The 12,568-nt window shown below is 38.6% G+C and overlaps 1 protein-coding gene across 3 annotated transcripts; it reads left to right on the top strand.

Annotated features, from left to right (window-relative positions):
- Nucleotides 1–1,308: 1,308 nt before the first annotated feature.
- On the top strand, nt 1,309–10,911 carry YPEL5 (yippee like 5). 3 transcript variants are annotated; one of them, XM_032216557.1, is made up of 3 exons: nt 1,309–1,408; nt 7,265–7,424; nt 8,712–10,911. In XM_032216557.1, the coding sequence occupies exons 2-3, from the start codon at nt 7,284–7,286 to the stop codon at nt 8,934–8,936; spliced, it is 366 nt and encodes a 121-aa protein (XP_032072448.1). In that variant the 5' UTR covers nt 1,309–1,408; nt 7,265–7,283; the 3' UTR covers nt 8,937–10,911. The 3 variants fall into 3 exon arrangements, with proteins under 3 accessions (XP_032072448.1, XP_032072447.1, XP_032072449.1); XM_032216556.1 differs by having other exon boundaries at nt 1,313–1,494; XM_032216558.1 differs by lacking the exon at nt 1,309–1,408 and adding an exon at nt 1,557–2,446.
- The last annotated feature ends 1,657 nt before the right edge of the window (nt 10,912–12,568 follow it).

Genomic DNA, 12,568 nt, shown 5'->3' with positions numbered 1-12,568 from the left:
GAGATGTTGAAAGTCCCTGGTTTTATGCCCTATCTGGGCTTTGAACTTGAGCTTGTATTCTGATTGGTTGTCAGACTTCCATAGGGCCATGCAGGGGCAACTCTGCAGGCTGTGTTTTGAGTCCAAGTTTGGTTGAGCATTGTTTCTTCCTAGATGCAATGTGGTGAGATCGTAGAGGGTTAATCCCACCTTTCTTATGTAGAATAGACTGGCTCAGGCCTTTAATGGCTCATTCACAAAGGTGGGGGCAACTGAGTTTCTGCCTCTCTTGAGTTTCTACTTCTCTTTTTAGGGAAATATTCTGCCTTTTTAATATTTCCTAAAATATTTCATTTCTCTAGGAGAGGGGTGGGATTTAACTTCCAACAATTGCTAGCAAGTAGTTGTGTCCACTAATCTGTTCGTTTCATGAGATACACTGTACCTACCCATTTACATTACCTATACATTTACAATTTAAATGGATATTATATACTTGAACTCTAGTGCTGGAGGAGACTCCTGCAAGTCCCTTGGACTACAAGGCGATTAAACCAGTCAGTCCTAGAGGAGATCAAGCCTGACTGCTCTTTAGAAGGCCAGATCCTGAAGCTGAAACTCAAATACTTTGGCCACCTAATGAGAAGGAAAGACTCACTGGAGAAGATCCTAATGCTGGGAAAGATTGAGGGAAAAAGAAGAAGGGGAGGACAGAGAATGAGGTGGCTGGATGGAATCACCGAAGCAGTAGGCATGAGCTTAAATGGACTGTAGAGGACAGGAAGGCCTGGAGGAATGTTGTCTATGAGTCGGAAACGACTTCACAACTAACAACAAAAATTATCTATAGCCATACAAAGCCTCTGAGACAATGACATAATATCTGTTTTTTCAGAGCAGCAACTCTCCAGTCTATTGCAATTAAGCCTACAATATTCAATATTGTTTTTGTAAGCAGACAATGGAACGATCCATGTACATATATCTATTGCCCTACATTGTTGAGGCCTTTTCTGCTGAAGGAATGAACACACTTAATTAAGACCTCATGTCTTCATTTTCCTTTCCCACAATAACACTGTACTAAATCATGGATCTTTTTCTTCCCTCCTTTCCTTGGGCGACAGAATTCAGTCATATTGCTCTATAAGGAAAAGAACAAAACAGAGAATTTCTCAGACTTCCGGCCCTTTAAGGAACCTCCTCCCCCACGTGGCCTCAATGTTTGTGCGAGGCTCGAGCCGCGTCAGCGGGGGGGGGGGGGAGGCGTGGCTCGCGCTCAGAGGAGACGGCGCTCCTCCGCTTAGCATGGCCACGTCTGACACAGTTGAAGGGAGGGGCCTTCTCCCGGGAGGGCGGAGCCAAGCCAGGGCCGGAGAGTGGGACCTTCCTGGCTGAGTTGAAAGAGCTTCCTCGGGAGGCGAAGCAGGTAGCCGGCACCAAGGCGGCTCTTTGGCTGCCCCTTGTTTCCATTCGGTTTAGGCTGCCGCGGAGTCGAGGGTCACTTCTTAGTAGGTAATGGCTGCTTCTGCTGCTGCTGTTGCTACTACTCCGGCGGGGCTCTGGAGACGCGCTGGAGGAAGAGAGGGTGGCGGGGGAGGCCAGTGGCCGAAGGGGCCGCGCCCGGGGCCTTGCAGAGCCTCTCGGGGGCCCTCGCATCCCCTTCTCTCTCCGGACTCGCTGTTTTTGCTCGACGACGGGCACTCCGGTGCGCCTCTTCCTTGTTTTCTTTCTCCCAAACTCCCCTCCCCCCATACACACAAACAGACAGCGCCAACCTCCCTCCCGTTTACTCCCCCTCCCTTCCTCCCTCGCGCTGCCCTTTCCAGCAGCCAAACACCCCCCCCCCAGCTAGCCCCGCCCTCGCATTATCACAATAACACTCACTTAGGGCACAATAACACCCAATATGGCATGGAGCCGCGCGCCCGCCCTCCTTCCTCCCCTCTGGCTCGACCCGCCGCCTCCCCCAGCGGCCCGCCGCCCTTCCATCCTCTCCTCCTCCGGCCGCAACAGCGAAAGGGCTGCTTCCTCTCCTCCCCCCCTCCGTCTCAGCCTGGATCCGCCGCGCGGTTGGGCTGCTTGCCCTGAGCCTCAGCAACTCCCCCCGCTGCCTTTTGTCCCGGCGCCGCAGAGAAGAGGATTGCTTTCCTGCGGCAAAACGGACTAAAAGTGCGAGCCCCCCGGATTGTCCCGCGACGGTGGGGCTAAAGAGAGCTTGTGGCGGTTGCTTTTGTCCTTTCATTCCTGTTTTTCCACTCCATTGCTTCCTCCTCCTCCTCCAGCTAAGGACAACTGTTGAGGGTGTTCCCAGTGTTTTATTTATGTTTGCACGCCTACGCCTTATTCTGAGCAAGGCTTTGAAAGCTCTGCGTTGGTGCTGCTTGTTTTTGTCCTTCCGTCCATCGATGTACTGATTCCGAAAAGTGGTACAAATTCTTAGGCTTGTTGCAGTTCGCTTACTGAGGTATGCTGCTAGTTAAAATGTTTGTTTTGAGTATTCTCTTGTTCCCCCCCCCTTCTCTCTCTCTCTCTCTCCCAATACAGCCACTTCACTGACAGAATATAGATTTTGTATAAATTCTTCGTCTTCCATAGCTATAAAGAGGTTCCTGAATGTAAAAGTTTTCTAAATCTATCACTGCTGATGTGGTCAAAAGAAGCTTGGCTTTTCCTTCCTATCTGGCTGTGTGGGGATAACAACAGGAGGCCTACTCTGGTCTCTTTGTCAGCTGTTTCTTTTTTGTGTTGTCAAATCATCTGGGTTCACCTCATTCTCACATGTGAAGGAAGTAGGCAGAATCCCTGCCGATTGGAGGCTGCGAGGCACGTGACCAGATTTCAGGCTGCCTGGATGGGTCTTGGGTTTCTGGCTCTTCTGGCGGAAGTGGCAGAAGTAACTCCTGCAGTGTTTTCTCCTGATTGGTGTGAAGATTCGTGGCACAGCTGCTCATGTGATGGAAATGCTGTCGGGAGACAATTCTTTCTTTCTTTCTTTCTTTCTTTCTTTCTTTCTTTCTTCTTTCTTTCTTTCTCTAGTAACTAGAGAAATAAGTCTAGCAGTTAATTCTTTGGTTCAAAATGCCTGATCGTTGTATTTCCAGGAGTTGGCATTAGCTGGGTGGGACAGACAGATTTTAACCATGCTCGATTTATTCAGTAGTCCACTTTTGTAAAAAACTGAAACTGTACTACTTTATCCAGTAAAGTAGATTTTTCATATAGCGTCTTAATGTATTCGAATTGTGTTAAAATTACTCAGATACTTATTTCACATTCGTTTAAGGAATAACAAAATGTATACCAATCCCCAAACAACTTCCTTCTAAAAGAGTAACTGGCCCAAACTCACCAATTTGGCTCTTATGCCTTAAGGAGGACTAGAATTTATTATTTTCTAGTCTGGAATGTGAATTACTATGTTGATACCACTGCATTTAATTCTTTGTACTAATTATAAAGAAGTTGTATTTATTTTATAATTAAAATGTTGCATGAATCAAACAAACTTATAGATTTCTTCAGTCCATTTTCTACGTAGATTAAAATAAGTTTTTAAAAGGGTGCCTCTCCAAAATAACCCTAAGATTTATTTTTCTTTGCTAATAAATATATCAGTGGGGAAACCATATGGTAATAAATAAATCTAACAAATCCAGAGAAAGAATGATGGTGAGGAGATGGTTATATCCTGAAATACTCTGAAGATGGTCAATGGATTAAATAAACCTTAAGCATCTGAATTAACTTTTGGCTTTCCTATAGTATCAGGTCTTCATGCCTGATAGGATGTTAAATCGTTATTTTAAATTGTCTGTATAGACTTCTGGAGTGGGTGGGATTAATAAAGTAGGTAAAATCCAGTTGTAGTAATGGTTGTGCTCATACTTTGGGCATGAGTAACTTTGAACTGTTAATATCAATCCAGTGAATTTTCCCAATTGACTGAAGATGACTGTATTATCTGTTCTGGCAAAAACATAGTTACTTAAGCTTCAATTCTTTAACCAAATTTATACAGATCATGGAACAATAAACTGGCCCCTTTTGTTATCTTTAAATTCATTTTTTAATTAATATAACCGGACAAAAATAAAATAGATATTTAGTATTTTTTCAATCTGTAACCACTGTAATTTTAAAATATGAGACATTTTATGTTTAATTTGTAAGATAATAGAACCATAAAGTTGGAAGGAGTCAGTTATACATTGAACCTCAATTTATAATAAGATAATCATATGGATGAAACATAAATTGAAAAATGCTAATGGGCAAGTGATTTTCCTTTAAAACATCAGAACAATAATAATTTTATACATTATTCTACAAGAAAGCGTATGCTAGGTTTTTCCATATTCCTTGTTTTGTTGAAAATGGGTAAAAAAGAACAATTATAACAACATAGTATGATTTTCATGTCTTTTCAGATTTTGACATCTCAAAACCAAAGTTCCTTCCCTAGTGTAGTTTGTTAAATGAATATTCTTATTTTCTGAGCAAGGGGGTCAACTTTCCCATCTGGTCTCTGTAAAAACTATTTATGAAATATAGTCAGCTTTGAATCTAGACGGAAGTATTCACAAGACAATGGATAGTAGGCCACCAGCCTACAGTGTAAAACATTTTAGAATAGTATACTAGAGAATATTTATAAATTTGAGTTTTACATTCTCATCTGACATACAATTATATAGCTAGATTACAACAGTATATGTTGTAATGAATGCCTTTGAAATGCTGTATTTTTTTGGTGGTGTGCTCCCATATGATGGCCTTCAGTGATAATTTTTAGATTACAGCTTGATTTATTCATTCAAGAATGATGTTTGCAATCTGAAACTAAGTGTTATATACTGCACTGTTTTCTAACATTTATTTTTGTACACATATCTGCCTAAATAAACCTCTTATATGCTTTGTAGTCAGTGAGATATTTCATCTGACAGTTGCAGGTGGCTGGTTTTATCAAGTTCTTAGGAATTTAGTAGTAGCCTAGGTAACAAATGGTTATCGCTGTCAAAGAAGCAGTATGCTTAGTGACAGGTTGTCTCAAACCTGCACCAATTGACAAAATTTATCCTCTTGCTGGCATTGCCTCATCTAAGATCAGGAGAGAAGTAGCAGCAGATTCCGAGAGAACTAACAAGAAAATGATCCTCAAATCTTCTGAACGGATGGACATGGGCCCAAAGCCCACTGACTTAAATCTAAGAACAGCTTTATGGCAAAACAAACATTCTTGAGGACACATAAGAACAAAGTCAAATTAAAAAATGAAGGAAGGAAACCACTGAGCAAGGAATAACATTAAAGTAGGATATGGCTGAAGGCCCTGACCTCCCTTATACTACTTGGAGAACCATGAATTCATTTGAGAGTTAGAGTGCCTAAATGTAAAACCAATATGCTCAGGTGGAAGCTCTTCATGGATGGATTTACACTGTGTAAATGAGGAGCAATAAATAGTTCGGTCCATCTCCTGATATATCAGCTACTACCAGAAACACATACCAATAATGATTTATTTTTGGCCAATGATAAAGTCAAGAAGGTGGCTTCATTCTGGCAGTTTAAAGTTACTTTCCCCCATATCCTTCCTCCTGGTCTCCTTCCTCCATCTTTTAATTCCATGTTGTTCTTGTGTATCCTCATGGAAAAATAAGAAGTAGCATATATTCCAAGTATAGTAAATAGACTATCCTGGTCTATTTACCCAGATTTATCTGGGGCTACTTTCTAATTATGATCTTTCCAATCAAAGGCTTGCAGTTTGATCTCCCATAAGTGTAATATTGGTACATCGAATCATGAAAGTTCGTAGGGAGATTTAATGGTCTTATACAATTATTTTCTAATACAACACTATAGACTACTATAATTACCCATGACAACTTGTCTTTATTTAGAAATTCTAAGATTTTGTTTCTGCAGCAAGTATCCTCCTGTTCTTGTGTTCTTTTCATTTAAATCCATTGTTCTTTTATCTTTGGACAACAAAAGAATCTTCTGATGTTTTAAAGTATCAATTATATTTTCTTTTCATATACACATAAATTAAAGCTTTTCGTATAAGACTATAATTTTAAGTTACATGTGTATTTTAATATGTAGACTCTATTAAATGCTCAAAATATTTTAATGCTACATTTTGCAACTTTTAAAAGTTGCTGCTGACAAGTTCTGTGGTCAGTAGTTCCCAGGGTTGCACACTATCAAGCAAAGCCTAAAATTGGGCCAATTTCAAATAGATCATCTGAGATGAGATAAACACATTTTAATTCAAAATCTTGGTTAGGCTCTGGTACTGATTAAGGCAAAGATTCAGCAACATTACTAAAGTGAATTTCTAGGGATACTCCCTTCCAAAATTTGCTTACATAAAAATATCTTGGTAGGAAGGGATTATTCGATTCTGAATGTATAGAAACATACTGGATCAGATTACCCTGTGGGATCAGAGCAGCATTGTCTGCCTCATTATTCAATCACAGCTTTTGGGAAAAGTAGCAAAATGGAGTCCCTCAAGCAATGATTGGGCAATAGAATCAGTTGAAGAGAGTAAGGACAAACAGGCCAGGGACAGGTCACAGACAAATTATTTCATGAATTGTTGGAGATTTTGTAATAATACTGAAGTAATATGATTAAGGGACCGCTAGAGTCAAAATCAAAACCACAGAATGAAATTACTATGACGGATCAAGCCGAGTTCAGAATAAGGCTTGGGATCTAACTTGGAAGACCCCAAATAACATTGAAGCTAATGGCATGGAGAGACTGTCCAAGTGGGTTTATCGGAGAGGAACATCATCTTTCATTTTATTAAAAGAAACAACAAACCTATATGGAATTGTAGACTTACACAGTCTTGTGGTACAGATGGGCAGATGGCTATTCAAGAGAGGAAAAAGAATCTGGCTGCATTCAGTGCTCTTGATTATTTTATACAATAAATAATAGAAGTAATGAAGAAGTGATTTTTCTTGCTTTCTTTTTGGTTTTTGTAAAGCAGCATAGGGAGATGGATTGTGAGCTATTTGAGCTATTTGCAAATCATCTGATTTTTCTCTCCTTTTTGAATATGAGGACAACTTCTAATAGATATTTTTGTATCTCCATGAAGGTGGAGATATCTTCCTTTAAGTAGCCACAATGAATATTTATGAAAATTATTTCTAGTATTTACACACTCTGTCAACATTTTAAAAATATAATTCTCATATGTATTTTGCTTTACTTTGACTTTTCAACATTAATACAATTTGTTTCTCCTGTTTTTTAGGGCTCTAATAATTTTTAAAATGGGCCGCATCTTCTTGGATCATATTGGTGGTACTCGCCTATTCTCCTGTGCAAATTGTGACACAATTTTGACCAACCGCTCAGAGCTTATATCTACCCGTTTTACAGGAGCTACAGGACGAGCCTTTTTATTTAACAAGGTTAGTTAAAGACATCTAAAATTAGTTAGCAGTATGATTTCAGTATTCCTGCAGTATATGGTTGGGTCAGGGGTGGGTTCTGGCTGGCTTTACTGCCGGTTCACTCATGTGTGCGCATGCACAGTTCAATTAAAATTGTTCTGCACATGCACAGAACTCAAAAACAAGATGGCAATGGCAACGACTGGGTAACTGGTTCAGGGGTGTGGCAGGCCTGGTTCCAGTGACCCAGGCCGCCATACTACTACCAGTTTGGCCAAACCGGTCGGAATCTATCTCTGGGTTAGGTGAAACAGAAATGTCCATTTAAGAGTTCTAACAATGTGATAGTAACAGTCACTTAGGGTTCTTTTCAGATGTAAAATTTACTACAATATAGATTTTTGTTAAAAAGTTAACTTTCAATTACTGAGAATGTTGATAGTAAATGGGTAAAACATTGGAGATAAAGTGGTAGCAAACTATAACTTATAGACCAAGTTCATTAATTTACTTATATTTGCTTAAGTAAAACATAATATGTGTAGGATTTGCTGGACGTTTCTAGACCTTACTATGGACTAAATTCTACCTCCTTAAAATGTATGGCTTGCTTAATTTTTCAGAGTACTTTGTGTCCAAAATAGAGAACGTAATTAGGGGAAGAAAAAATGCTGGTGGAATTGTTACTATAGCAGTGTTTATCAACAGAGCAAAAAATTCCAATTAAAGCTATTGTGCTGCTTATACCAAGTAGTCAAGGACTGACATTAAAAGTTGAAAATCAACTTTTCCATAGTTCTCTAATGATTGCAAGTCGTCACTGCAAATGTAATATGACTAAAATATAATTCAATGGGAAAAGGTGTCTGACTAGTAGAAAGATCGAGATTTAAGCTTATTTGACGATGGAAGCTCACTAACTTTCAGCCAGTAATTTTTCCCAGTCTAACCTACTTCACAGAGGTGTTAGGGAAGGGTGACAAAAGAGTGTTGCCTTGAGCGCCTAAATGAAATATGGAATAGCAATAGCAATAGCAGTAGACTTATATACTGCTTCATAGGCCTTTCAGGCCTCTCTAAGCGGTTTACAGAGAGTCAGCATATTGCCCCCAACAATCTGGGTCCTCATTTTACCCACCTCGGAAGGATGGAAGGCTGAGTCAACCCTGAGCCGGTGAGATTTGAACCGCTGACCTGCTGATCTAGCTGATCTAGCAGTAGCCTGCAGTGCTGCATTTAACCACTGCGCCACCTTGGCTCTTATATAAATCAATCAAATGCTTCTCTTCTTTTAACTTTTTTTAGGTAGTAAATCTGCAGTACAGTGAAGTTCAAGACCGAGTTATGCTCACTGGTCGTCATATGGTTCGTGATGTGAGCTGCAAAAACTGCAACAGCAAACTTGGGTGGATATATGAATTTGCCACCGAAGATAGCCAGCGCTACAAGGAAGGCCGTGTTATCCTGGAAAGAGCTTTAGTCCGAGAAAGTGAAGGTTTTGAAGAGCATGTTCCGTCTGATAACTCCTGAATGGAAATCTCTTCGTCTTCAGGCTTTCTTTGTTGAAACTTAAAAAAAGAAAAATCAACAAAAAAAACCAACCCTTACTTACATACGCTGTCACCTTAGCATCTGCGTTGGATTCATGAACTACAAAGAGAGGGAAAGGGGGAATTTACAGAGAGGGAAAGAGAATTCCATATGGAATGTTCCTTTTTCTTTATTATTTTTCTTTTTTTAACCCTTTTCTTGCTATTCATAGAGAATGTTATCTGGATGCTATAACACTTTTTCAGTCTCAGCTATGTAAGCATTTGAAGCTTCAACTCATCTAAAAGGAATTTGGAAATTTCTTTCATTAGAGAAATCAGTTGTATTTTAGTTTGTAAAACCTGTTACATCATAAGGAAATTTTAGTCTAGCTATGCCTTTTAATTTATTTCCATTTTGTCCTCAGTTTTTATTTCATTTTTAGCCAGATTTTCCACCTTACTTGACTGGCTGACGAAGAGGTCTGACCTTGTGAAGAATGCTGAAAAGGTTCAGTGTTTTGTCCAGTTTGTGCTGGCCGCTGATTCATATTCTTGTTGGGGTTCATTGGTAGAATGGAATCTATGCTTATCTTTCTTTGTATAACCCAAAGTTGTTCTCATTTCTCATTTACCTAAGCAACACTTTTACCATGTGGCTGATGTTCTACTACTTGTTTAAGCAAATAGGACAAAACTACGTCTCTATTTTTCCAAACATAACTTAAAATATTGAAAAATGACTGTATTGCATTGGTTCAAAAGTATGTTGATAATTATGGGGATTGAGCAAGTTATCTTATTCCTTTTCCTTCTTAGTTGATCTTAAGTAGAAACTTACTCTTAAGCTTGGAGTTTATTCCCTTTTGTTCACTTAACCTTTAGTTCTGCATTAAACCTGATTATGAAGAAAAAGGGCACGTATACATTCAGGCATTTAATTCATGCCTGTTTAAATAGCTTACAACTTGTTTTCAGATGTTGCTTCTGATATCAAAGCTTAGATCTTAGATGCATCTTACCATTGTGATGCTGGACCTTTACTGCTTTTACCAGCATAGGAAGCTCATTAGGCTGTACCTTGTAAGTGAATGATCTGGTGCTTCTTTTAGCAAGTTATTTGTGTTGCAATACTGATTCTTCATCAGAGCAAATATTTCTATATACTCTCTTTAGTCACTGGTGCCCAAATGTTGCTGCTGGCATGGCCTTCCCTCAGTGGCATGTTTTTGGAAATTCCCGAGCTGAATCTTATTGGACTAATCACAATTTTGTACTCTTCTTGTCAGTACTAAATATTTCATAAATAAGGACACACATGAAATGTGCTTTACTGCAATAGATTCCTAAGCACTTGTTAAGTTCTACCATTAAGCAAAGAATATAAAAGAGTATTTCTATAGTTCAGGTGTATCAAACTCACATCGTCATGGTGGCGTCACATAAAGTATCGGGACTTTTTCCCCCTTCACTAAACCAGATGTAGCCAGTGTGTGACGCACCCAACCCACGGGTCAGGAGTTTGACATCCCTGCTATAGTTTGTGAGATATTGGTAATAACTTTTAATCATCCTAACCACACTGGTAATGGCTGGGATAGGAAGTGAGACCATTGCAAGTGTCTTTAGGAATTATGTTCTCTGAATATGTCTCTCATACATAAGTAGCAGGCTGAAGAGGGATGGGATTGTGATTATATTTTTTGCACTCCAGAGGTGGCACTTTGCCATCCCTCTTAGTTTGATCTTTTAAAAATTTCTATTACGCAATTTAGAAGGACAAGATATACCAGTAGATGTGTATGCTGCAGCTAAGTTCAATAAAGATACTTAAAATAGTATAGTGAATAGTCTTTAATATTGATTTCAGTATATCCCCTTTATTTTATTATTCTGGTGATCTGTCATTGGCATGGTCTTTGATGTACTCTTCATGTGTTTTGATGTTGCAGTACAATAAAGTATGTTTTGTCCTGCCTGGTCTCTAATTACATTGTTCATATTACAAATATTACAAGTGGGCCTTTGAATAATACCAATGATTTTAGTCAATAATGAATATACATAGTTGAAATAATTCACTATTAAATCAGGCTAAAATAATTAATTGAAAGTAAATATATAAACTGCCAGTACTGTTTTGTAACATTTGTATAATAAAATCCAGTGGACAATTATGTTTCAATCCACATAATACCTCAAGAAGTACCATATCCCTTCAAAAAAGAGGCTGAAAATCTGGGTGTGTCTTATACACTGAATACAGCATTTTTTTGCCTCCTGAAAACCCACCCCCTTCACCAAAATGGCTGTGCATAGCTTGCAGGAGGCTTTCAGAGAACTCCTGGGGGCTGGGGAGGGCAGAAATAAGGAAAGAATGGGCCATATTTTGCTCAATATTGCCCCCTCAGCCCCCAGGAGCACTCTATAAGCTTCCTAATGCCCCCACCCCTTTTTTTACAAAAATGGACTCATTTTTGTGAAAAATGGGCCATTTTTTTACTGCCTCCTCCCCCTCCGGTACACACTACAAACCTCCTAAGGGCTATTCATGCCCCTTTTTTGAAAAAAAACAAACCCTGGCCTACTTTCACGAAAAATGGGCCATTTTGGGGAGGTTTGCAGAGTGCAAAAACTTTTTTAAAAAATTTGCCTCTTAGAAACTTTGGCGCGTCTTATACTCCAGTGTGTCTTATACTCTGAAAAATATGGTACATTCCATGGCCAAGTACTCTAATTTGAAAAATATTTACCTGCAAGCATACCCAATCCTAGTTATTTGTATCGTTTTTAAACTGAAAAATGTTATAAACGTTTATGCTATCCCACGTAGTTTTGGAACAGAAATCTAGAATCCATATAGAATGAATAGGTGGGTTCAATCTGTAGCAATAAATAAAATAATGTATATTTTACTATTACTTCTTTGCACTACTACATAGCTGCACTTTTTTTTGTAAATATATGCTTGTGAGTTTAGAATTAATGTTTCCTAATTCAAGTATAGTAAGGGAAGAGATTCATTTGTATTCAATTAGTACATGAGAACCAGATTATAATTTCTGAAATGAACACATCTTTAGTTTACATCTCATATTTCTTAAAATCGATCAAAGTAATCCAAGTTGGTTTTGGTTTGCTACAGTAGTATTTTTATAATGCTAACATGATAAAATCATGAGTAATAATCTCAATATTTAAAATATGTTCTATTTGTAATATTGTTAATCCACAAATGTAAAATTCTATTGTGATCATTGTATTATGCAGTTGCCCCTCCCAAAGTTACTATTTTAGGCTCCATCAAAAAATACGGTGTCAAGATTAAGAATCATTGCTTCTATTCTCTATTACACAGTGCATAGAACATTGCCTCCAATTTTGGGCTCATGTCAAGTGATTGAGAAACTAGTATATATCCAGAAGATTAAGCAAGGTGACAACAGGCCTACGTGGTAGAATCTATGAGAATCCAATGGAAAAATTTCATCTGTTCCTGGAGAAAAAGTTATTATGAGCCATAATAGTGCTCTTCAAAAATGCAAAAGGCTATCAATATAATAGGATGCAAATTTGTTGAAAATTATTCCACAAGACTGAGCTTAATTTTACAAGGAAGAAAGATTTTGGTTG

The sequence above is a fragment of the Thamnophis elegans genome, chromosome 4 (assembly GCF_009769535.1).
Source record: "Thamnophis elegans isolate rThaEle1 chromosome 4, rThaEle1.pri, whole genome shotgun sequence".
NCBI classification, from domain to species: Eukaryota; Metazoa; Chordata; class Lepidosauria; order Squamata; family Colubridae; genus Thamnophis; species Thamnophis elegans.
This window is presented reverse-complemented; position numbering and strand designations above follow the sequence as displayed.